At 36.4% G+C, this 25,161-nt stretch overlaps 2 protein-coding genes across 3 annotated transcripts in view; one reads left to right on the top strand and one right to left on the bottom strand.

Annotated features, from left to right (window-relative positions):
* The window catches only part of LOC107663937 (potassium voltage-gated channel subfamily C member 1-like), a 39,341-nt gene extending 31,873 nt beyond the window's left edge, over window positions 1–7,468 (bottom strand). The window contains exon 1 of the mRNA XM_016454345.1: window positions 6,137–7,468. Within this exon, the coding sequence (XP_016309831.1) occupies window positions 6,137–6,616 (480 nt within the window). The 5' untranslated portion in view covers window positions 6,617–7,468. The remainder of the gene's footprint in view (window positions 1–6,136) is intronic.
* Window positions 7,469–10,142: 2,674 nt separating this feature from the next.
* LOC107663969 (CD81 antigen-like) overlaps window positions 10,143–25,161 on the top strand; it is a 26,249-nt gene continuing 11,230 nt past the window's right edge. Inside the window, exons 1-2 of one of the 2 annotated variants that reach the window (XM_016454407.1) lie at window positions 10,143–10,375; window positions 16,994–17,108. In XM_016454407.1, coding sequence (XP_016309893.1) covers window positions 10,310–10,375; window positions 16,994–17,108 — 181 coding nt within the window. In that variant the 5' untranslated portion in view covers window positions 10,143–10,309. The remainder of the gene's footprint in view (window positions 10,376–16,993; window positions 17,109–25,161) is intronic. The other variant, XM_016454406.1, reaches the window with a different exon arrangement.

The raw sequence follows: 25,161 nt of genomic DNA on the forward strand, positions 1-25,161 counted from the left end.
TGTGTGTGTGTGTGTGTGTGTGTGTGTGTGTGTGTTTCTGTCCATGGTTTGAGTATACAGAGATCTGCTTAATGTTTATAAATGTTTTTGAAAGGCATCTCTTATGCTTAAAATACAGTAGAAATATATTATTGTACAATATTGTTACAATTTTAACATTTAGATGTTTTATTGTATATTAAAATGTAATTTATTTATGTTATTGCAAAGCTGAATTTTTCAGTGTCACATAATCCTTCAGAAATCATTCAAATAATCTAATAAACAGTTCTTATAATTAATGTTGAAAATGGTTGTGGTACATAATGTTTTTGTGGAAAAAAACTTCTCAAATGGTGACCCACAGATTAAATCAGGCCTGTTAGTTATGTTTAAAGGTAATTTTGATTGATTTATATGAAGTCATTGCACTGACTGATACATCAGAGAAGTCAGAGGTCAGAGGTTCAATACTTTGTGCAGTTGTCCACAGTTAATGTTCCTGTGTCCAGATCTGGACCCGGTCGAGTGTGTTTAAGACTTTTCAGAGTTCAGTTTCCTCAAACATGATCTAACACAGATGTAATCAGACAAAGATGTAATAATTTTTCCTCACTGAATGGGAGGGTGGTAGAACAAAAACGAAGAATATACATTTTATGCCTTTTAATCTAATTGATTTTATTTTTTTTCAAATGGCAGTTCTGTGTAGTGTAAAACCATTTTTCCTTATGTGGATTAATATTCTCAAAAATATGGACAGATTTTTTTTTACACTTTTCTAAAGAGGAGAGGAAATTTTCAAATGTTTGACCCCCTCGATTTACCATCTGTGGCCCATGCAGGAACATAATTGAAGTACCACGTCTCTTTGATAAGAATTATAATTACTGGAAGTCATGATAACAGATTTTATCTTGTCGGGTTTTCAGTGGTGGGTTTTCTTTCCTAAATGATTCCTAAACCCCCTTCTAATATCTCTATGGCAACCAAATCAATTCGATGTGCATCTTTCAAATTTCATGCTGTTCAAGCTAATCAAGTTTAAAATTAAAGTCTGCACCTCACCATCTCCAAGCCCCATCACCCCTTACATACTATTTTAATAATACCTCAAATTGCACCTAAATTTCTTTTTAAACATTCCTCCTCAAGAACAGTGTCACACCACATTACCCATTTAAATGAGTAGCAAAAACAAGCCATCTAAGAACCTGTTTTGTTCCTAATTAGACTGTTTTGAGATCTGCCCAGGGGCATGTAGGACAGTCCTGTTGTGGAGTGAGCGATTTAGTGCTTTCTGCTCTGTGTTTGTGAGAGTATCAGGGTTAGGGCTGAAGGGAGTCTGTTGAGGTGAAGGTGATAATGTGTGAATCCTCCCTCTCTGCAGGTACAGAAACAAGGGTTGGAGGTGGGAGATCATGTGATCGTGCTGTGACAACAAACTCATCACAGCCAGACCATGGCTGAAGACTAATAAAAAGATACCCAGAATGCCTTGATTTGGCTTCATTTTTCCACCTACCACTACTTCACAAGCATGTTCACAGAGTATGCACATACTACTGCTTGACCTGCAGAGGACAACATGGAGTTGTCTTCACACTGTACTTCTTGAAATGTAAGATTTACGTAGTAACAAAACGAAAACTGACAGACTTCTCAGACTTCTCCAATCATTTAATCCACCCTCCACTCCAGAAACACCCATTTATTTTTAAGTGCAACACCGACATCTCAGAAATCCAGTCAACAATTATAGAACCAAGGGTCCCACTTTATATTAAGTGGCTTTAACTACTATGTACTTACATTTAAATTAATCATTTAATACAATGTAAGTATTGTGTACATACATGTTTTTACATTGTACTTGTATTTGAAAAAAATACCTGCATGCAATTACATCTGTAACTAATTTCTGTAATTACATTTATAGTTACACTGTTGACCCATCCCTTACACCTTAACCCACCTTTAAACCTATACCATCAAACCTGTCCCTAAACTTATATCCCACCACAATAGCAGCAGAATGTTTTGCAATACAATATGAACACAATAAGTACATTGTACTCAGTCATTTTTGATGAACTGTACACTCTAAAAAATACTGGGTTAAATACAACCCAATTGCTGGGTTTGTCCCTATTTTACCAAGCACTGGGTTGCATTTAACCCAGCATTTTTTACAGTGTATGTTTTGTTCTGTTTCGGCAGAATGCTGTAAAGTGTTTGAGAAACAGCTGCATGGTCACCCTGATTTATCTCTTAGCATGTCCACACTGGGTTGTATTTAACCCAGCATTTTTTAGAGTGTAAGTACATAGTAGTTAAGGCAACCTAATATAAGTGGAACCGAACCAAGTCCTCGCCCTATGTATATTTTTTTTCTTTTTCCAATAATCCAATAGCCTATACGTGGATGTATGTCACGATATGGAAGAAAAGATCTATTGCTACTTCTGTTTTATTGTGCACTCTAAAAAATGCTGGGTTAAATATAACCCAGCGCTGGGTTAAAAAGGGACAACCCCATCTATTGGGTTGTTTTGACCCAGCGGTTGGGTTCAAAACATCCCAACCGCTGGGTCAAAACAACCTTACAACCTTAATTACCAATTGCACAGATTCCAGTTATTTCCATAGTATTTTTTCATTCTGTATAATTTAAAATCAAATCCTACTGTTTATTGTAAACCGCTGTGGGTGTCATTGATACTTTCACATCCCACTGTAATCTTTTAACTGGATCTGTATTTTTACAATCCCAAGGACCTGAATTAATTCATCTTTTACCAAAGCAAATGTTACATACTGTATTAGACAAGCAAAGCACTGAACTAGCTTTTTTCATCTTTTCAATCACATTTCAAAATTTTAGATTGCAGCATTGTTAATAATTAATCACTTGTTTTGTATTTTACCTTTATATGCAAGTCAGCTTTGAATAAATGTATGTATCTGCTAAATAAATACATTGTTCCTTAAATTGTGCTTTAATAGCTGACTCTCAGAATGCAAGTTCACAAAACCTGAACAAAAAAGCTCCCTTATTTAACTGTTTATTTTTTCTTTGTTAAAAAGTTGTTGTTAACCATATGGGGAAAAGCGAGAATTGCTTTGTTTCTCACAAGACAAGCATGTGACAAGATAACGATAAATCCCTAGCAGCTACCATTCCCACATCCCACTTTGGTGGGGCTTCCATTGGGAGAGCCTGGGAGGAAAAAAGGAAGTCTGGGAGACATGCCAATTCCCTCATCCAGGAATGAGCCAGCAGATGCATTCACATATCGACCAGTGCATTAATTACCAACACTTTTCCTGTTGTTGTACAGGGCAAGGCCAACTGGAGCATGTAATGGCCTAGATGGCCTTCTGGGAGAATGGGATATTATGGGAATATCGCATAGCACAACTGGGAAGACACATGAGTATGGGCCATATTTTAAGCAAATTGCCTTTATTATTTGTATAATTTACCTGATTATCATGTGAGTATGTGGTAAGTTTTGTGTACCCAGTCAGCCTGGTTACCTCTTTCAATATCATTATTAGCCTCCAAACTACTAGGTAAACCTTTGGGAATTCATAACAGCTCTCACTTTCTCTAACAAGCTTGAAGATTTTTATTTCATTCCAGTGTTTTATTCATTTATTGGCTTATATTTTGTCACTGCATAAACAAAACTTCATACTAAATGATGGATTTACAAAATAAACTAACGGACACAGGGGCAAACATGTACACAGACAAATCATCTGAAAGCCTCAAGAGAAGTTTGCCACGTTTTCTGACATCTCATGGGGAAGACCAGCTTTCATCAGTTTCACTAGAGCTCTGAAAGCGTTGCCATGACAACTTATTCCCAAGACATACACTGTAAAAAGCAGCATCTTGCCTGCCAAGGACATGAAAATATCAGGTGCCTTTGGGAACCAGCACAAACATCTGCCAGATGACAACAGGATAACAACTCTCTCTCTCTTTCACTCTTTTGCTCTGTCTTTGTCTCTCAGTCTCATGCTCCCACACACATGCAGGAACAATAAACATAAAGATTGTCTGAGGCATGTCCATTGTGTGTTGGGTAAAGCCTGCAGTTCATTCAGATGTATGACTCTTTTTTTTTTTATTAATTCAGATGTGCTGAATAGTTGATTCACTGATCACTTAAAATGCCAAAAGGCTGACTTGCTCAGGTCTGATTCAGAGCTCTTCACAAACACTTCAACACATCATTAACCAATATACAAGTCATGTCAGGAAATGGCATAAATAATAAGCAAAGAATTAATATCCAATTAAATATTATTGTGTGCCACATTATTACAAATATTTTGGTGTGTGTTTTCATCATCCAAATGAAGTGACATTTGACAAAATGTCAAAGCGTGTCATCTTTAAATAGCAAATAAAGTAACGTTTTGTGAATATTTTTTACAATTAAAGGGGTCATATGATGCTGCTAAAAATAACATTATTTTGTGTATTTGGTGTAATGAAATGTGTTTATGCGGTTTAAAGTAAAAAAAAACGCATTATTGTCTTTGCAAATTTACAGATCTTCTTTATGCACCAAGAGTTTGTAACAATCCAAAGAGAAAGAAAAAAATTAAATTGCATCATATGACCCCTTTAAAGGACAAAAAATCTACTGGTACTGTATGGTCATGTATGGTTCTTGTAGTAAAAGATTTGTACTTCTGTAATGGCACACTTGAACACTCCCCTCTTCTTTGAGAAGTTCAATGTGTTCTAATCACAGAAAAAGGTAATTTAATTCATTGGTTTCTGACATAAATCCACTCTACTTCTAACTGTACATCGACATTCCTTGACTCGTTTATCAGCGTTTAGTAGCCTAGGGTGCAATACTCGGATCTTGGCAGTGGTCCTGGTCCATTTTACTCCTATTAAACAGGCATAAAACAAACAGGGCAATCTCATAATTGTCCAAACCAGACTTTCCTTGTAATTGACATATAGAATGCATAAAATCCTCTTGACCCCATCTGGCTGACACTTTTATCTAAAGCAACTAACATTGTATTGAAAGTAGACGCACATTTTATCAGTTCTGGCATTCCCTGTGAATCGAAACCATGACCTTGGCATTGCCAGAGCCTTGCTCTGCTGTTTGAGCTTCAGGATTCAACAATTACTGTACACATTACAACAGCTAATGCCCACTGTAAAAGTCTGTCAGGACCAAAAAATGTTTAACACATCTAGCATCTCAAGTGTTGTCACTCAGACCTCCTGAGCAATATGATGTTATCGGCCTTGTGTGTCTTATCTCAAAGTAGCATGGACACATAAATAAATAAAAGCCTTTGCTTCGTGATGTATTCTCTTTAATGTTCTCCCGGAGTGATTAATTTGTGCACGAGCACGCCCGCGGCAGAGAAGGGAGCTCACGGCGCGTGGCACAGCAGTACTGCAGTCAGAGGAGCTGTCGATCAATGCTACATGCAAGACGCCTGGAATGACTGCACATGTTTTCCCCAGGGTGACCCAATTTAGTTGCTTCAGTTTGATGTATCACTAACAACGCTACAGTAAATGCAAGACTTATAATTTCATCAAACACGCAGTCAAATATATAGACAACCAGTTGCTTTTTTTTTGGCACAAAAGCAACTGTTCATTGTGATCAGCTTTTCAAAAACATAAGTGTTTCATGGGTCAAATAAGGATGTTGAAAATTATAAAAAGGAGAGGTCTTTTAAAAACAATATTAAAATGCATAGGCCAAGTCATGTATTATCTTTCTAAACATATTTCATGCATTTTAAAAAATGTAGCTTAAAAATAATTTATAACATTTCCAATAAAAAAAATTTAAGTAAAGTGAGTGAGTAACTTGCATTGAATCTTAAATATATGCATGCAACTATCATTACTTAAAAAAAGACATTGACCTGGAAAAAGGTTTAAAAAAAAAACTTAAGTATCTCTACAATTACCCTATCAATTTCGGTCAGAAATCTTGGTGTAATCTTTGATGACCAGCTGACCTTCAAAGACCACATCGCAAAGACTGCTCGATCTTGCAGGTTTCCATTGCACAACATCCGAAAGATCAGGCCCTTTCTAACGGAGCATGCTGCACAAGTTCTTGTCCAGGCCCTTGTCATTTCTAGGCTGGACTATTGCAATGCTCTTCTGGCGTTTAGTCATCTCAAGTTCCTCGTCTCCGTCCCCTGAATCACCCAAACCTTCTGTGTCCATCTCATCGTTGCCCATTTCAGCTGGCCCTCCACCGAAACTGTCCAGTGCCTCCTCGGCCTCCCGGTGCTGCCGGTACGTCATCCAGCAGCAGGGCTCCACATCTGTCTCATCGATGCCCCAAAAGGCCAGCTCTTCCTCATAAAGAGGGCCACAAACATCAGCGGGGCAATGCAACTTGCCAGTCCTATAATAATTGAGAATGTGTGCAAAAACTCCGGGGTGGCGATCAAAGAAAAACTCGTCGATCTGGGCGTCATAGTCAAAGTGACTGTGGGCATCGGGCTCGGCGAGCCAGGCTAAACGAGTGCCGGGGAGAGTGCGCAGCGTGCTGCGGTAGGTCTTGTGTCGAATCCCTCCCACGTTAATCACAACACGGTCTTTCTCGTCGCCCTGGCCCATCTCGTCGCTTAGGCATGTCTCGAGCCCGGGCCAGGCATTACAACGCTGAAAGTCCCGGAGGATACATGTGCGCAATTGTTAGGCAACAGAAAAAAGAGAGTGAACCGAATGAACGCAGAAAAACAGGTGCGCAAAGGCAGCTCAGCTGAAGGAAATCGCTGCATGAGCGCTTGATGTTCTTGTCAGGTGAATAAGGGATTGCCTCCAGATGCCAAGAGAAAATGAGAAAATAAAGACTTTAAATGAATGCAGAGGTTGTCATGAATTTGCGCTCCGCACCATGAGGTCCGGAGAAGGTGCGAGGCTGGTGGCTTGTGGTGCACCGCTGGTGGCAGATGTGTGTGTGTGGTTCTGAACGGACAGCTCCAGCGCGCACACACCCTCCTCTCTCCAAAACGAGACACATGCACTGCCCTGATTCCCAGTGGACGCCTCCTCAAATCCGACAATAAGTGACTCACATTTTAAGCGTTTTTTTTTCGATATAGCATCAGTCGTTTTCTTCAAAGAATATCCAGATACTCATTTTCACACGCAGGTTGTTGACAAACACGACAGACATCACATCTAGAAAATGCTTTGCCACTGAATATGTAGCTACACTCATACAGGAGACGTCAGCTTTGAAGTGGAAGAGGACAGGTCCTTCAGAAATCTTTTGTCTCCAGTGTCCAGTTTGGCGACGTCCTCCGGCGTTTGTTCGGAAGTGATCGATCGTATTCTCTTTATTTCCACCAAATGAATATTTTCAGTCTCCCTTTCCGCGCGTGCCTGTCGACGAGAGTGGAGCGAGGCTCGTCATTCCTGCGGAGAGACAACATGAGCCTCCTCTAGAGGCCACCGACGCGCATGCGCAATTGCTGAGTGTGATGAGCCGACGCGTGCACTAGATCAGATATTGGGATGGTTTCAGACGGTGGAAAGCTCTATTCAAAACGACATGCAATATTATTCAGAGAAGACAAAGCCTGAAAAGCGCTGCGCCATGTTATTCTTTCCCTCATTATGCAGTTTCTGCAGGTCTGCATGAGCCTATACGCACTGCTCAGTAACCTATATAAAACACATCTGCTAAAATTAAAGTCCAGAGAATAAATAATAATACACTCTAAAAAATGCTGGGTTGTTTCAACCCAACTTTGGGTCAAATATGGACTAACCCAACCGTTGGGTTAAATTTTTACATTAAATTTTTAACCCAAAAGTTGGGTTAGTCCATATTTGACCCAAAGCTGGGTTGAAACAACCCAGCATTTTTTAGAGTGTATTATTATTTATTCTCTGGACTTTAATTTTAGCAGATGTGTTTTATATAGGTTACTGAGCAGTGCGTATAGGCTCATGCAGACCTGCAGAAACTGCATAATGAGGGAAAGAATAACATGGCGCAGCGCTTGTCCATATTTGACCCAAAGTTGGGTTGAAACAACCCAGCATTTTTGTGAGTGTATTAAGTGTGAGTCAGGGTCAGAAATCATATAGGCCTAAGTTTGAAAAATAAAAAAAAATTAACAGACCCTTTATATTTAATCTGGGGACAAATAAAGCAGTGATTTCTTTTATACTCAGATTAAGCGTTTTTTTAATATAATAAAATATTAAATCACCTCTGAAAACAGGCAAACACTTGAAATACTAAACCATAAACAGCAATTATATAAAAACGTAGTCTACTGTGATCTACTGTGTGACAATATGTCTAGCAAATTATTTACATTTTTATCCAGTAGTGCTTTTTTATTATTATCATTTATTTGCAGATAGACTGTACTTGGAATTCATTTGGTAACAACTGTAATTGTTGCAGACTGAAAATGTGTTTAATTAAAGTATTTGGCATACATTTTATGAAAATGCCCTTGTGCAAGTAAAAAGACCCTAAAAATAAATTCTTAAAAATCTAACTACTAATATCAATGTGAATCTATATATTTACTAATATGTATATGCAGAATATCAGTCTATTAATTGTCAGATAACATTAATTATCAGGCCTTGTAATCTTTGGAAAGCATCAAAATATCTTGAAATTGTGAAACATTTTTAAAGTGCATATGTCACTATAATAATTATGTAATCAATCATTTGAAGAAATCACATTATTGGTGATAGGTCTGTTTTCAGTTAACGTTTTGCTGTTTCTTTTTCTAATCATCATTCCTGACAACTTAAAGGCAGATTACAGTATGTGCTTCTTCTCAAAAAACACATAATGGGATTTATCCCAAATTATCCTGCTCTGCTGAGGAGGAAAAGCAATTAGGCTTCAAAGGAAAGATAATGTCCACTCACACTGGAGGGTTGTTGGTGCATGGTCCCATGGGCAACACCTTCACTGTCAGAAACCCATTAACTCTTCCAGGGTAGGAATTATCATTGGCAGCCAAAACCTTCAATAGCCTCAGCATTTATCTACTGCTTGTAATTTAAGTGATTCATATATCACAAACCTTTATTATGATATCATAACTTTATTGTGATATATAATAGTAAAAATGAAATGAAGTAATATTTCTGTGTGGATCAAGTAAGACGTCATAATTAAAAGAGCTCTGACTTTATCTTTGCAGGCGAATTTATTATATAAAATATTATATAAATGCTATTCATAACGTACGTAAGATAGGCTGTAGCCTATACTATACTAACCTTTCTACTGGTCACTATGTTAATTAATGCTATATCGAGAATATTAGTGACATCTAGCGACAGAAAGTGATTTGACAGTGCAGGATTTAACTTGCACCTTTGCTGAATTTCATGATGAGACTAAATAGATTTATTCATTTATTTATTAGTATTTTTACATTTAAATCCACAAAATCTCCACAAAATGTTCATTTATATAGGTTAACCATTGTGCTTCTTACTGAAAATGTTTGCAACTATCTGTAGCAATTTGTACTTTCACTAATAAGTTTATAATATTATATTTAATTTTAAACATGGTATTTTATGGACAATCAAAAATGAAGTGCATTAAATTTATGGATAATACACAAAAATATGTATTATTTTTTTATCATGATATTTAATTTCCAATATTTTGAGAAAATAAAACAGTTATGTTTATTTTGCACCTTACGAAAATGGTTATCATACATTTGCACCCAGCTGTACTTTCTCTTGTTTAAAATCTCTGAAGCTCTGTTTCCTTCTCAGCCACAAGGTGGAGACATACACTAATGTTTCATGAATAAAAGGCATGTTATCTTGTAAACATGGCTATTATGCCAAGTGTAATTTATACCCTTTCTGTTGTTTATATTTCAATCCCACCTGCAACAAAGGATATCTATATAGTTGTTTTTAACGATTTTAAAGGCGGTGTCAAAGGATAAGAGAGCACTTCTTTTCAACTGGATTGTAAATAATGAGACAGATCAAAATGTTCATAAATGTTTGGGATGAACCTTGAATTCTGAGGATGTTGTGTGAACTAGGCAGCTAATCTATTTTTGAACGAGTATGTAGTCTTCTTAATAAGGATTATTTTGTACGGTCTCTATGCTGTTATTCGGCCGTCGTTAGGGGGAGGAAAACTGGGTGTTGCCGTTTTTTTACGTCGACTGAATCCAAGCAGCAACTCACACGGAGATTGAGTTCAGTCAGCGCGAGCACTGCATAACGGCTGCTTCATCGAGACACTTCTTCGTTAACCGACTTTAAAAACATCCTCCAGAAACCGACACCATGGGCGTGGAAGGCTGCACGAAATGCATCAAATACATGCTCTTCTTCTTCAATTTCATCTTCTGGGTGAGTGGCCATTCATTTTGTGCAGCGGTCCTGTGTCTGGCCTGAGAAACCGCCATTGGTTTTCTGTATTAAGAGGATTGTTTATCCTTCATGTTATGAACCGGAATTTAAATTGCGCCGCTAATTTTGATTACGGAAAACGCATGACCCTGTAACGTTAACTTCTGCTATGACTAATTAACGGCAAATTAAATTGTTTTAAATAATGTTATAGATGTTTTATGTAGAATATACATATCTATTATAGAATCGCTACGACAAAATTATAAAAAATATAACAAAATAAAACAAAAACTGCGCACAGTAAACCGACCTCGCCGCGAAAAGAACGGACAAGGGGCGAGGAGTCCAGCAACAAGATTTCATCACAGCTATTTAAAGACTAGTCTCGTGTTTATTACACCCGTCAAACTTACTATTTTCTTTTACTTGTTATGTTTTTAATATCACAAAACTACGCTTTTAACTAATACTTTAGCATTTCACACTCGGCGACACAATGAAGTAATAAAATAGCGCAGTAATAAAATTGGCGTAGTCTCTGGTCCCTCCCACTCGAGGTAGTTTGGAAAAGAACCTGGAAAAGTGAATGGCAATAAAATATTCCACCCAGCCAGACCCTGTTGAGAGTCTTAGTTCATCGTGCCATAGTCATAACTAGTCATGTTGACCGTTCCTTCATCTCAAAGTGGGTTTTGTGACTCATTTCCGTTTAGGAACTTACACTTACTAAACAGTTAGATATAAATCAATCGTGGTGGATTTCTTTAGAAGTGTACAGTGTTTCAGTGTATGTCTTATCTACAGCACTTTCTAAATTGTTGGTAAAGCATTTACAGTGTCATCTTAAAATCTGGTTGATTAATCGGGTTTCAGTTTTCATTTTACAAATTAGTCTCTTGGTAGGTGATTTCTAAATCAAAGAAACCATTGTGTTACTACATTGATACGTAAGAAGGTATTAAAGAATGATATGTTCTAAAACTAAACTTTTTTTCTTCATGTTCTTCCCAGAAAGTGCCTCTGTGAACAATAACGTTGCAGCGTTTAGGCCCATTACCACCAAGCACAATAGCTATTTCTATAAAGTTTTAATAATCATTCTAATTTTATGAGAATAGCAAAGCACAGTCGAACGATATCACTGGAATCACTTTAATAATGGTTTTTTTTTCCCCAGCTGATGAATGATGAAAACATTGGCGGCCAATTAGAATCCACTCGATATTAAAGAGCTAGCATTTGAAGCAACAGACAACATAACTGCAGCTCACGCTCATGATAATCAAAACCACAGCTATAACAATAACGACACAGAGGATCAATATTGTTTGAATCACTCTTCAAACTACTTCTTCCATCTGATGAATGATAAAAACATTGACAGTCAGAGTCCATCCGACTTTAAAGAGCTTGAGCATTTAAAGCAGTGGACAACGTATCAACAGTATGTATTAGAATATACAATGTTTGGTGTGTATCATCATTGTTATAGTTATCTTCATACTTATCGTTCTTGATGTGAATGAGCCTTTAGACACATTGAGAAACTAAATCTTAAAGCCAATAAGTACCTTGTGGCGAAACAAGAAACCAACTTCACCAGAAAGCATAGGAATATTTTCCCGCTGGCTAATGGGTTTAACACCCATGCTGATTTCTCTACAGACCCAACAGGTGGTGAGACCCCTCATGTGTGAATGAACATGGCAAAACAGCATGATGGCTTCCTACCTTGAGGAATTTTGCTTTGAGAACTGACCCATAGAGATGGTGATGGAAAAATACCTATAAAGAAGGTGTTAGATCTAAGAGTCCATTGCCAAGCCCATAGGATGAGTTTGACAGTACATTGTGGTTAATGGAGGATGTGTGCGGGGGTTTGACAGAAGGTCTGGGCCTTCTACTTCTGAGCCTCATGCTTTGACATGCCAAGCATTCTACAACCACCTCACACTGGGTCATGTGTCAAAAATAGAAGCAGCACCAGACTGCTGGCAACAGAAGGGAGAAGTATGAGAAGGGGGCTCTGATTTTAAGACCCATACACAGGCTGATAACTGTGCTTGAGAGATAAGGGGAAGTGTGTGTGTGAGGGTGGATGCTAATTTCGTCATGTTGCAGGAAATATTAAGCAACATGGTGCAAAATATTTTTCATATACTAACTTTATCCATGCCATTGGCCTCTACTGGTTTTACTTTGGCAACCCACTTATAAAAGTAAAAAATAGTTTATAGCTGGCTTCCGATAATGAGTAATCTAGAAATAGAGTAAATTGTAACAAAGAAAAGTTCTTTAATAAATCTACTACTACTAGTCAAGATGTAGCTGATTGGAGGAACATTTGTTTTTTATGGTATAGTTGCATGCTTTTTTTAGGGCTACTGTATGGCTTATGCAAAATGGTACTTAAAACTAATGATGTATGGTTTATTAATGTGGTCTTTTTGGCTGTGTATTGTAATTATTAATTGGATAGTACATAGACTTGTTGTTTCTGGTAATACAGTTCATGCAAATTGCACCAATCAGCCTCATGCATTTGAGGAAGTGTGTGTTGTTCTGTAATAATTGCCTACTCATTACACCTACGTAGGCTATTATTATAATTCAGAATGATTATATTTGTGTATGTGCACAAACCTTGTGACTGTCCTCTATTATTCTTTCCCTCAGGGTCACACTTCCTTCCTTATCAGGAAGGTAATTCTCAAAATATTGATGTTCTGCTCTGCAGAAATGCTGTAAAACACTTGGGTAAAATAAAATTGAATTAAATTTAAAAAACACTGTTAAACAGGCTGCAAATATTTAGAGCATAAGAACTAGAGGGAACATGTTTATGTAATTAGTTTTAAAAAAGTATTTTGTTCTTGTGTTCCCTGAAAACACGTGCTACAGCTGGTACACTTACTGGTTTTATCAAGTTTTAACCAGTAGAACCCCATAAACCTGGGCAAAAGTATCAATTATTATATTATATTATTATTATATTAATTTAAACAGTTATTATCAAACAGTTATTTAAACTGTGTGTATATCAAACTGCATGTTTTCTGCGTAAAAATAAGGGTCGTTTTTGGCTTTAGACTAAAACAAAAAGCAGAAGGGTTTATTGAAAAATGCTAATTAATTCTCTCTTCATTCTTCATGCTTTTCGCCAGGAATATAGCCATTTCCCCGGTAACCGCAGTAAACAAAGTAAATTTTGCAACTTGCAGTGCTCAAATTTCATCAATTAAACCATAGCCTTTTGAAGTGTAAGCTATATCTCAATTTGCATGTATATTTGTTTTTTTTCACCGGAGCACTACCTGAGTCTTCTCCTCCCGTTCCATTTCTACCAGTGATCCTTTCCTTCCCGCGGTACTCATCACTGTCGTAGGTTGCCAAGTTGAGGGGACAAATGGGTTGAAATTTGTATGTGTCGATTGTGTGAGAAGGATGCGTTTGATATAATAATGATATAAAATGTTATGTATGTTTTCTATGTGAGTTTGCTGTTCTCAATTAAATAGCTGAATTATACAAAAAACAAAAATGTTTGTCCTTGTATTAAAGTCACCATAAAATCAATATTGATATTTTGGAATGTTGTTGTGTTTATTATAAATAATTTATCTGTGCACATCTTTTTTTTTTCTTCTTCAGAATTTTTTTTAAATATCTTCATGTGCCCTCCTTTTAATCAAAAACGTTAATGTGCCCATCTTCTCACAACAACGTTATGTAAATCGCCGTGAGGGCTGAGCTTAAGGTCGTCTAATCAGTCCAACAACCTGTCACTCACATGAAACGATTTAAGCAGTTAGCAAATGATCCAATCATTTCCTAATAGATAAAATCAAATCCCACCCAACATTTGTTTTCTCATTTGAGAAGCAGTTTTTTTTTTCATACAACAGATTAGGGTTGGGTGATATAGCTAAAAAATGTATCAATGATATAATGTTTCATATCGTTCGGTATCGATAATTTTGGACATTTTTTATAACCTTTTTTAAAACAAGAAGCAATATAATTTTTTTTTTTTTTTATTTAACCACTCTATTTATAATTAACACAATTTATTGAGACAAACAACAAATATTTTTATACCGTTTTATCGCCCAGGCCTACAACAGATTTAACCTGTAGTCTTGTATCACCAAGCATTTAGTGGTTGTCATTTCTGCAATGATTGAGTAGTCACTGTTCATGATTTTTTCTGTGTAAACAGGCCATTTGATGTTTTTAAAATTCACAATAAAATGACAAAAAAGTTGTAATTCAATCAGTTAAAGTTTTTATGAGCATACTCAGCTTTTATTTAAAAGCATTATAGCATGGATTGCCATATTATTGCCTGTAATAGCTTGTTATATGGACAAATATCCTGTATGACAAATAGATTATTATTAAATTAATCTTTGTGTTTTGCTCTACAAAATAAATGGCATTTCCTGCTTTTTTCCTACATAAATTCAGTTAAAGTATGGAAAGTGAGAAGAGAGAATGCCCCCAGATCGCCCCACAAGAATTATGTCTTATTCTGGTTATAGCTCCCCCTGACACCTCTGGTCAACTGGAACCTCTTGTGTTTAGGGGAATCGCTTCTGTCTACTCAGATATTCCCGAACTCATTATGAGTGAATGTAATGTGGAATCCACCGAGGACGGGTTGCTTAAAGTGACAGAGCCTCTCCATGAACCATCATTTCAAAACCTCTCCCTTTGGCTGGCCCTCTGTTTACTCAGTTGCTAAGCAGCAGGCTGCCTGAGCTCTGGAATGGGTCTATCTGGCCTTTGGAGAGAGTGAGAAAGACAGAAAGAGAATTGGAAGGAACTCTTTCTCTCACACTTTTACCCTCTGTGGAAAAGGTTTTTCTCCCCTGTGTTTGGCTGGAGAGAAAGTTCCTTATTCAGAAATTGTTTATGGATAAACAGCCTCACACACTATCCAGCATGCTAATGCACAAGTTTAGGCAAATTAAAATATACAAGTAAATAAAACAGATGACATGAAATAATATTTTTATAAAGTTATTATACTATTAATTTTACTGTTATAGTATTTATTAAAATTTTGAATTAGATTTAAATTTTACATATTTCGTTTTTATTTTAATTTTATTTAAAAAAAATTATATTCTTGTTTATTTCTTTATTTTTCTTATTCATTTCAATGGAGTTTATTTAGTTTATTTTTATTTCAGTTTTATTTTTTTAGCAATTTTAGTACTTCAACTTGTTTGATTTCATTAAGTTGGCAAAGCAACATTTCTATTTTTTTAAGTTTAACTTTTCATCTACTATTTATCTTTTATTTCAGCATAATTTTAATTGACAAGAACAATTTTAATAGTTTTAGTTTCAGTTACTGATAACAGTTGTTATAAATGCTCAAAATCCTCTGTCTTGATTTTTTGTAGAGGAGGGGCTCTGGTTTCTTTATTACATCAACAGGTGTGAAATACCAATGACAATGGGAAAAAGCATTTAGAGAGAAGAGAAAGTGCTCCCCTCGTGATCCTTTATCGGGGGTGTGGTGTGTAAGAACTGCACCAACAAATGCCTTTTGGTTTGACCTGGGGTGAATAGCTGTGGCGATGCAGCTGTTCGCAGATGTACTGTAGGACTGGTGCGAGTGCTGGATTCTTGATTAAAAGGGGTTACAGAACGAGAGAATTAAAAGGAAGGAAGTACAAGTCCATTGTTTTCACAGCCAGAGCTGAGCAATCTGCCCATCCCAGCATTCCTGCTAATGGTCTTTGCTCTGTCTCACATTCCCGGTACTCTCCCCCGTGCGGTGTAGCTAGATCTCTTTTGCTTCTAACGGCACCCACCAGGTTCTTGGCGGTCTCTAGTGCACTTTATCTGCGCACTGCATTCCTCCACAGAGCCTACGCATTCCTGACGAGATCCAGCTGCTCTCAGAGGGCCCAGCTCTTGTCTGATTTGACAGTGATTTCACTGTAAATAAAGCCGTATAAACAAAGCCAAATAAACCTCTGCTGCTTGTCACGCAGCTGCCCCTCCCCCACCCGAACTTTCCTGCTTCTTATCCGCTCGCGCATATAATACCACACATTGTAGCACTACTTTAAATGGTCTTCTCAGCTGCCTACGCCCTCTTTCCTTTCCCCGCTTTTCTATCTCTCCCTCCCCCTAGCCGCAAGAGTCTGTGAGCACCCTCTCTCGTGAATATGCCATGTGTTTATGAGCCTCACTCAACTGAATGCTCATCACTGTGAGCCATGTGAAGAGAAAAGCGGGCTCAACCATACTGTGATGTTTTGATATTCTTAACCCTCGGCACTGTGGGCCTCTAGATGGGGTCTGTAACAAGATCCTTCCCTTCCCCCGCCTCACAGAATGTGTCTCCTTTCTCTTTGTTGAATGGAAAATAAGCAGACTACAAGAGATAGACCCAAGGAGACTGACAAAATGCATCCACACACCACTTTAAGAGTCAAGATGAAGAAGAAAGTTGTGTTTGAATATGTGAACGCCTAAATATTAGGAAAAAACAACACGTACAAAGTTTGCAAAAAGATTCACTGGTTTTGTTTGTGCCATTAATAACTGTGATTAAATGTGTTCAAATTTTTCTTCCTCTCTCTGTGTTTTTTATAGCTGGCTGGTTGTGTAATCTTGGGGGTTTCGCTCTGGCTTCGTCATGACAATAAAACAAGCAGTCTTCTGGAACTGAAGTATGAGGACACAGAAGCACCCAGCACCTTCTACATCAGTAAGAGATCAGTTTCTCGAGTTCACATTATTATCCTCTTTTCTCATTGAATCTCATTTGTTTTCCATCTCTCATTCCTTAGTCTCTCAACCCAGTCTGAAATCCTGCCGCTTTATGTGGTCACATAAAGTGGTTTGACACAGTCTCTTATGAATAATTTTAATACATTTCTTTACACAGGATTATCTGAGTGTTCTCCATTTTTCCTCTGGGTGGCAAACATGTTTTATTAGCAGTTCTAATTAGCAATGCATTGAAATTTTGGCAACGGAAAATATTTGGTCGAAAAAGCAAAAAAAAAAAATTCGTGCACCCAACGTGGATAAGGTAAACAAGTCAGCTGTGTGGATGTCTAGACACAATTCACTTAGACTGCAAATAGCAATATGTAAAATTTGTTAAGCTGAAATATTGAGAGGACGCTCATTACTGAAGAACTTTACAATAGCTGCGTTTCCAGTACCCTTCAAATTGCGCAACTTGAAATTGTAAATTGAAAACACGCCTGATGGAAACATGTCAATTTCGTAAAAACTCCCATATATCGCAATAAAGTTTGTACACTCGCATTAGGTATTTTTTCAGGCAATTCGAAAAAGGAATATATTGGAATATATACAAAACTGCAATAGAATTTTTTTTTTACAGGTCACCTACGTAATACGAAAAAATCACATGATCATTCTTTAATGTACTATAACCTCCAGGAAACACCTCATATGTGGCCGCTCTCAAGTATAAGGGGCTTTCCTTGCCATTAATGCTTGGAAGGATAACTCCTTATTTACACTGCACACATAATGCGGCATGTAAGAATCCCAGACGTGGCTCTCCGTGCTGCTTTGCTAAAGATACACGTATACGTCTCCTTTGATTAAAAATAATGGCTAGTGCAGTGGCTGCGATATACGTAAACCTACCAACATCCATCACCATGACTTATCGCAAGAGGGAAAAATTACGTTTTAGTCATTTAGGAAACGGCGTAATTTCGCAATAGTTTTTTATTGACATTTATAAATATTGTAAAAGTTTTGTCCAAATCTGTAATGGAAATGCACATTATGACTGGTTTAATTTATTAGTACCTAAATTTACATACCGAAACTTTATTTTTAGTTTCGTTTTTTTGCGTCACTAGTTCCAATGTTTTCGTTGAGTGAACAGGCACACTAAGAATAAACACAGTAGTGTTAAACACAGATGCTGCTCTTGCCCAGTGATTCCTATTGCATTTTTTTTTATTTCCTTTGTTTTAAAGTGGCACAAAGATCCATTTTATTACATTTATACAGTATGTGTCTAAAAGTAAATAAAACTATAAAAATAAAGAAAGAGAACTTTTGCTCAATAAATATTTAGCTCACTGGATAACTGTATTGGTGAGGAGCAGTGAACCAAGCAGTGACACACACCCAAATGAATTTTGTATTTTCACCCACAAGAGAAGTCAGTTGAAACACATAACAGAAGAAATGCTCACTTTAGTACTAGCTGTAGCTGATGGTTTTGCGTCTGTAAAGGTTTTAAAGTTTTCCGCTGTAGTTTCCACAACAGTACAGATGGTTCCGTTTCTTCCCAGTGATTGATGACAAGTGAATTTCCAAATACAAATCTACAGATCAGTTGACGTCCATGGAAAACTGATTAGATGGTTCACCTGGACATTTGTGAGGTCAGAGGTTAGTGTCAAGGACTCTTACAGACGCACAAGTGGGCTGTTTCTGATGGCGACTGTTAAAAGCATTTTGTTTTTTCAGGAAGGCCTTGTGTCTGTTAAGGCACAGAGGTTAACAAGTGGGTAAACAATTCTCCAGTTCATGTCAAAGCTATTATAAGACCTAATATTTACTGAGTCGTGGATTTCAAGAGAGAAATCTCTTATCTATACCGGAAGTGTCAACAAAAACTATTTAAAGGAATAGTTTATTCATCTTTTTGTTTATTCATCTTTTTTAATTTTTTTTCTAGATGACTTTTAATGCCTTGCAAATGTCAACATTGTGCTTATTATTATTGTAATATTGTTATTGCAAATTGTGCTGATTTAAATATGGCACCACCAAGGTTGGCTTGACATAGTTGAGTCATGTACAGTAGGCCATTGTTTTCCAGCTATCAGTTAGTATTTTTTAAATGCAACATTCAATAAAATATACAGAATAAAAAAATACTGTAATATTTTAAAATAAATATTATAAATATTGTTTGGCACACAAAAGTACATGTAAGACTTTAGAGCATAGTATAAAAGAGGCACTGATGAGGAAATAGAGTGGTCTATCGCCATTCTTATGTTTTGTTGCAATATACCTCTTAAAAAAATCTCTTTTCTCATTTTATTTTAGCTTAGCGGTGTATTTTGTCTTGTGATACATTAAAACTATAATTTAAGTAAAGGTGTCTGCTTTCTCAGACTGTAAAAAAAAAAAAAAAAAAACTCCTTGTCACTTTTGTGAAAACGCTGTTCTCTTTCTCTTTTTCTCTCTTTGGTCTTCAAGGTACTTGCCAGAGTTTTTTTCAGCTAGATCACTTTACCTGCTTTATGGAAAACACGTGGCTCACACTCATCCAAAAGTGAAACCTAGTTTTTCGACATGTTTGTTAATGAGCATATAACTAATGGAAACAGGAAAATCTAATTTAAGAGCCACAATTACACAGGGTTTATACTGTATGTTCTCCTTCTCTGTGCCCCTTTCCCAATCCCCTACCCCCATCAACATACAATTTCTTTCTTCTGGAATGCAGAATATTATCTTTGTTTTGCTCAGTTGGATATATTTTTGCAGCTCTGTGTGCTAAAGGGAGGAGTTTAATACTTGTGGCCCTGCTTAGGGTTTGGAAAATGTGAAATTCACAGTGAGTCATGTTAAGTATTTCCTGAACATTTAGGGCTGGTTACAGATGTGACTAACTGTGTGTGTTTGTGTGTGTACATCTTGTGTGTATAAGTGAATATAGCTTATACAGTACTGCTAACACACCTCATTGGGCTGCTTGAAACAAAATATTTGTGTTTCATATCATTTGAAACTCATTTTCAACAGCTATTAACCACAACTTTGAACCTAATTGTAGTTTATAGGAGTTTTAAACAAAGGTTTGGGAGGAGCATGTTCCTCTAATCCTGCCAGTCACGATGCAAGAGTCAGCATGTATAAATGGCTGCTTAACTCACACCAGTAAAAAATGATTCAGGCATCCCTTTACCACCCCATCTCCACCTTTGTGTCAATTTTATTACTGATTCATGTATAAGTCCATGGGAGTTAGAGCTTGACAGCTTGAGCCCTTAATCATGAACAGCAATCAATTTCAATTTCAAAATACATATATAGTTTCAAACACACTTTATCTCACAAAATAGTTATATAAACATGTCACAAACATTAATAATGTTACAAAATATTTTTATTTCAACCTGTTGAACATTCTATTTACAAACAATCTCAAAAAAGTCAAAATTTTCACAAACATATTAAGCAGTACAACTGTTTTCAACATTTCAGAAAAATATAATAATAATTAAAAAGGATTTTAATATTTTTTTATTTTGAATATTAGCTGGAAATTATACAGATAATATGCAAAACATTACTGAGTATGTGGGGAATTTAGAGACAACAAAACAAAAGTAAATAAAATGTGTTTTTTTTAGAAGAAGAACTGATGTGACGTCATTTTTAGTGGTCGACCGATATTGGTTTTTTGACAGCCGATGCCAATATCTTGGAAAGCCGGGTGGCCAATGGCCGATATAAAGCCGATATAATTTTATTTATTTTAATTAATATTTAAGAAATTTGAAATCATTTGAAAATGGATTAAAAAATAATTTTGTAAAATAAACATACTTATACTTTAGATGACAAAGTATATCAAAATAAAAGTCCCGCCTCGAACACATCGGCCCAACAGAAAAACTTATCGGCCGATGCCGACATTTAAACAATGCCAAATATCGGCCGATATATCGGTCGACCACTAGTCATTTTGATCAACATCCAGTCCAAAACTAAGTTTGTTTGGAGTTTGAAACAACTTGTCAAAGTGAACTTTCTGGAACTACCATTGGTCGCTAAAAGTTCCGCTGCTCAGGTATTTCAAACTTCTTTTTACCCCTAAGCGAAAAAATGACAGAATGCGATTTAGAACTCAGGTTGAAACAGAACAAGTATACTGTGATCTATTGTCTGTCTGCAAAGTGCAAAGATGCCATGTAAGGAGCTGCAGATGAAACATTACAGCTCTCAGCATCTTAATGTGAGGAAATGGCCTGCAGCCAGCAGCTCTACACACCCTGCCTTGCTCTTTATGGAGTGTAATGTGAGAGAACACAACTAGAGCTCAAGTCCATCAGAGAAAGAGCGGTGGGCGGCTCCAGGTGGGGAAGCTTTTTGCTCTGAATAGAATTACGCTTGTCTCTTTAAAAGTCATCACTTCGTCTCATAGCTACAAAATAGTATGCGATTAAAGAATAGGCACTCATAAATAGTAAATAGTAAAAGTCAATCATTCATTTCCATAAAGCAGTGTTGTGATATTTACTACTCATGAATACATTATGTTCTAGAAACAGAGTCAGGTGAACACAAACTCCATGACTGAAAATATCCAAAGACTCATCATTGTCTCTGTTGTACAAACATTTGAGACTCTTTCCCTTCTCTTATCTTTTCTTGAGCGATTCCCATCAGCCAGTGTGTAAGCCTCATGGTGGTGTGTGGTCAGGTCAGCCTTTCCCTGAAAATGCCTGCTGCTGAGTGTGAGGGGGAATGGAGCTGGCCCGGGTGACTCAATTATTCCATAATGGCAGGGGAGGGATGTATCCATAGCAACTAAATTAGATGAGTGAGTGCTGCTGTACTTAAACACTACAGTTTGGATAAGACTGGATTCAGGACTCAAACAAATATGACATTAGTGCCATTAGTGCTTCTTCTAGCTGTATTGGCTCTTTGGGTACACAAATTTGGCAACTAATCATAGGGCTCTTTTCTGCGGCCTGTTTCACAGTGATAACTCAAGCACAAGTGAAGCTATACACTACCATTCAAAAGTGTTTTATTTTTTTTTTAAATATCACAGTTTCCACAAAATTATTAAGCAGCAGAATTGTTTTCAGCATGAAAGAAATGCTTCTTGAGCACCAAATCAACATATTAAAATTAATTCTGAAGGATCATGTGACACTGGTGCTGGAAATGAGCTTTGCCATCACAGGAATACACTACATTTTTAAATAGATTAAAACAAACAGTTATTTGTTTTAATTGTAGTAATATCGTATTACTACAATATAATTGTAGTAATACGATATTACTGATTTTACTGTGTTTGTGAAAAAAAATTAATGCAGCCTTGGTGAAACTTCTTTCAAAAACATTTAAAAATCTTACAACCCCACACTTTTGAATGCTAGTGTATTTATTTTCTTAATTTACAAAAAATAAAATAAGAATTAAAAATAATCTTATTTTTTTTTAACTTTAACTGGAAATTATACAGATTCTATGGCATGCAATGCAAAACATTCACTGTGTTCTAATATTTAAACTACCACTAACCACTAATCAATGTGTAGGGTAACCCCACAAAAATGTTGGTTATTGTATATAACAATCTCATGTACGGTACAGTTGAGTAATTTTTTCTGGCAAGGATGTTTTTGTGATTCATTCACCAGAGAAATCCCCACAGCTTCCTTTTAGTACAGAAAACATAGTGAATGAATGTCTTGTTGGTGCCTCTTTAAGTAGCCACCTCCACCCAGTGAGCAACAAGCTGATTGTGGCTAAAGAGATAATGTATTTTTGGACCAATATCAGACACTTGGCAAACTATTAACTCAATGGCAATCTAATAAAAACATCCCGTGGAGATCACCAGTGGGGGCTGTCAATCTGAAAGTAAAACTCAAATACTCCTGCATGGAATACAAAGATAGACCTTTTGACCAACATGATACTGACAGTAGTAACATTATTTGTTGAATATTCCCTTTAACATAAATTTCGTCTGATAGCATACCAGTGTCAGCAGGCCTCATGAGACACTTAGCTAAAATGTTTTTTTTTTTTTTTTCAGTCAATACTTAGAATTAATTTGTATTCAGTTAGCACAAATGGCTTCCTGTTCCTATGATCACAATCACTTTGAAAATCCATCAGCACTCAGCATTAGCATTGCAGCTCATTGTCTTTGAGTTATTTGTACCACAGAACTGATGTGGATTTATGCTCCTCTCCACTGAAAGCCTTTTCAAGTGGACAAATTAATTTCAGGAGACTTTTTGCTGGTTGCCAGATGGAAGCACTCTGTGATGAGTTAGTGAAAAAAATTAACAATAATTATCCGACCTTATTGAGACATATATTAAGCAATCCTGTTACTGCTAGTAATAGTAATGTAATATTGAATTTTATTGTTAATAATGCTATATTTTACAGTGTAAAAATATTAGTTATTATATAACTTTGACAAAAAATGGAAGAAAGATATAATACATAATTTTTTCCAAAAGCAGTCAGCCTTCCTTGGAATGCAAAACTAATTTTCTTCTGTATGTTCTTGCTTAACAGACAGCTACAGATATGCATTTGTGTACTTATCTCCAGTTCTTTTCAGGCTTACAGACCCTAAATTAATTTCAAGTTAGTATTAATTGTTCTGATGTTTTTCTTTTCCATAAGAATGGCTTGTTTTGCTGTATTCTTAAGGTCAAATTGAGTGTTTTAGCTGAGCAAACATTACATTTCCTTCTTAGGAAGTGACCTAGAAGTATTGTGACTTGGCCTTTTGTGTTTTTCAAGGTTTTCTGCTTTCGATTCGTCTTGTTTCTTCAGATTTGAATGGCATATCTTAAGAATCCAGTTTGGGCTGTTACTTCCTGACGTGTTTAAGCAAAGTTTGTTTTTTTCTTATGTGAAAGGAGAGTATTAATTCAGCCTTTTCCAACTCTCTCATTGCGCTGTAGTAGTTACTGTCATAGCTTAGAGATATCATACCATCAAATACAGACAGTGAGTGTCTTAAAAAAAAGATTTGGGAACCAAGATGAAGGGTGAGCGTGTGAATCTTGAACGGAATCAGAGATGTGAGAGTGGGAACACAAAGGTCCTGGTGATATCACATCTGTGAGACGGAGTGAATGGTGATGATTGAGCGTGAGGAAAAGGAGCTGGCAGCATGATCAGGGAAAACAAGGCAAGATTAATGAGGAAAACAGGAAAAGGAAGTAATTATACTTAGAGAATCAACAAATGTACTTCCAGAATAACACTAGCCACAGGCCTACAGCTTAAAGAGTGCTAACATTCAGTTGTTTCCTTAAGGAGCTATTTCCACTTAATCCGACCCTTAAAATCACATTTATTAGTGTAACCTGGTGTTTAGGTTGATTCAGTAGTGTTAAATAATATTTTTCTTATACAGAAATAGCTTTTGTAGGCTAGTTTCACAATTCATGACTGATGTTTAAGCATTTTAACACAAAATTATAGAAAGAGTTTGTTGTGTGTACACTAAAATACAAAAAGTTAACCTAAAAATGTCCTTTATGTAGTAACATCTTACATTTTTATTTTATTCAAGTAAAAAAAAATCTATACATTATTTAACATTAACCTTTTTTATTAAATCTATTTTATTAACTTGATCATCCTGAATATATTTGTTCACACCTACAAAACTAAATTTAATTGTTAGATAAGGTTAGAAACAGCTTCTTACAAGAAACAATTGCAGGTTACCACGTTTTTTTAGTATGTAGATACAATAAATCAAATGTGCATGTTTGGACTTTCAAAAGCAAAGATGTTACTGTGTGTTCAAAGGACGTAAGTTACAGAAAACAGTCTCTAGAGAAAAAAAAAACGAGGAAAAATCTGCTCACACATCCCAGCACCCCTCCTCCAATTACAGCTCTGCCTGCTGTCTGAGAACATGCCACTCTCCCTCTCCCTCTCCCGAAAAAAACGATGCTCACACATCCCAGCACCCCTCCTCCAATTACAGCTCTGCCTGCTGTCTGAGAACATGGAGAACATGC

The sequence above is a fragment of the Sinocyclocheilus anshuiensis genome, unplaced genomic scaffold (genome assembly GCF_001515605.1).
Source record: "Sinocyclocheilus anshuiensis isolate Anshui unplaced genomic scaffold, SAMN03320099.WGS_v1.1 scaffold2129, whole genome shotgun sequence".
Lineage (NCBI taxonomy): Eukaryota > Metazoa > Chordata > Actinopteri > Cypriniformes > Cyprinidae > Sinocyclocheilus > Sinocyclocheilus anshuiensis.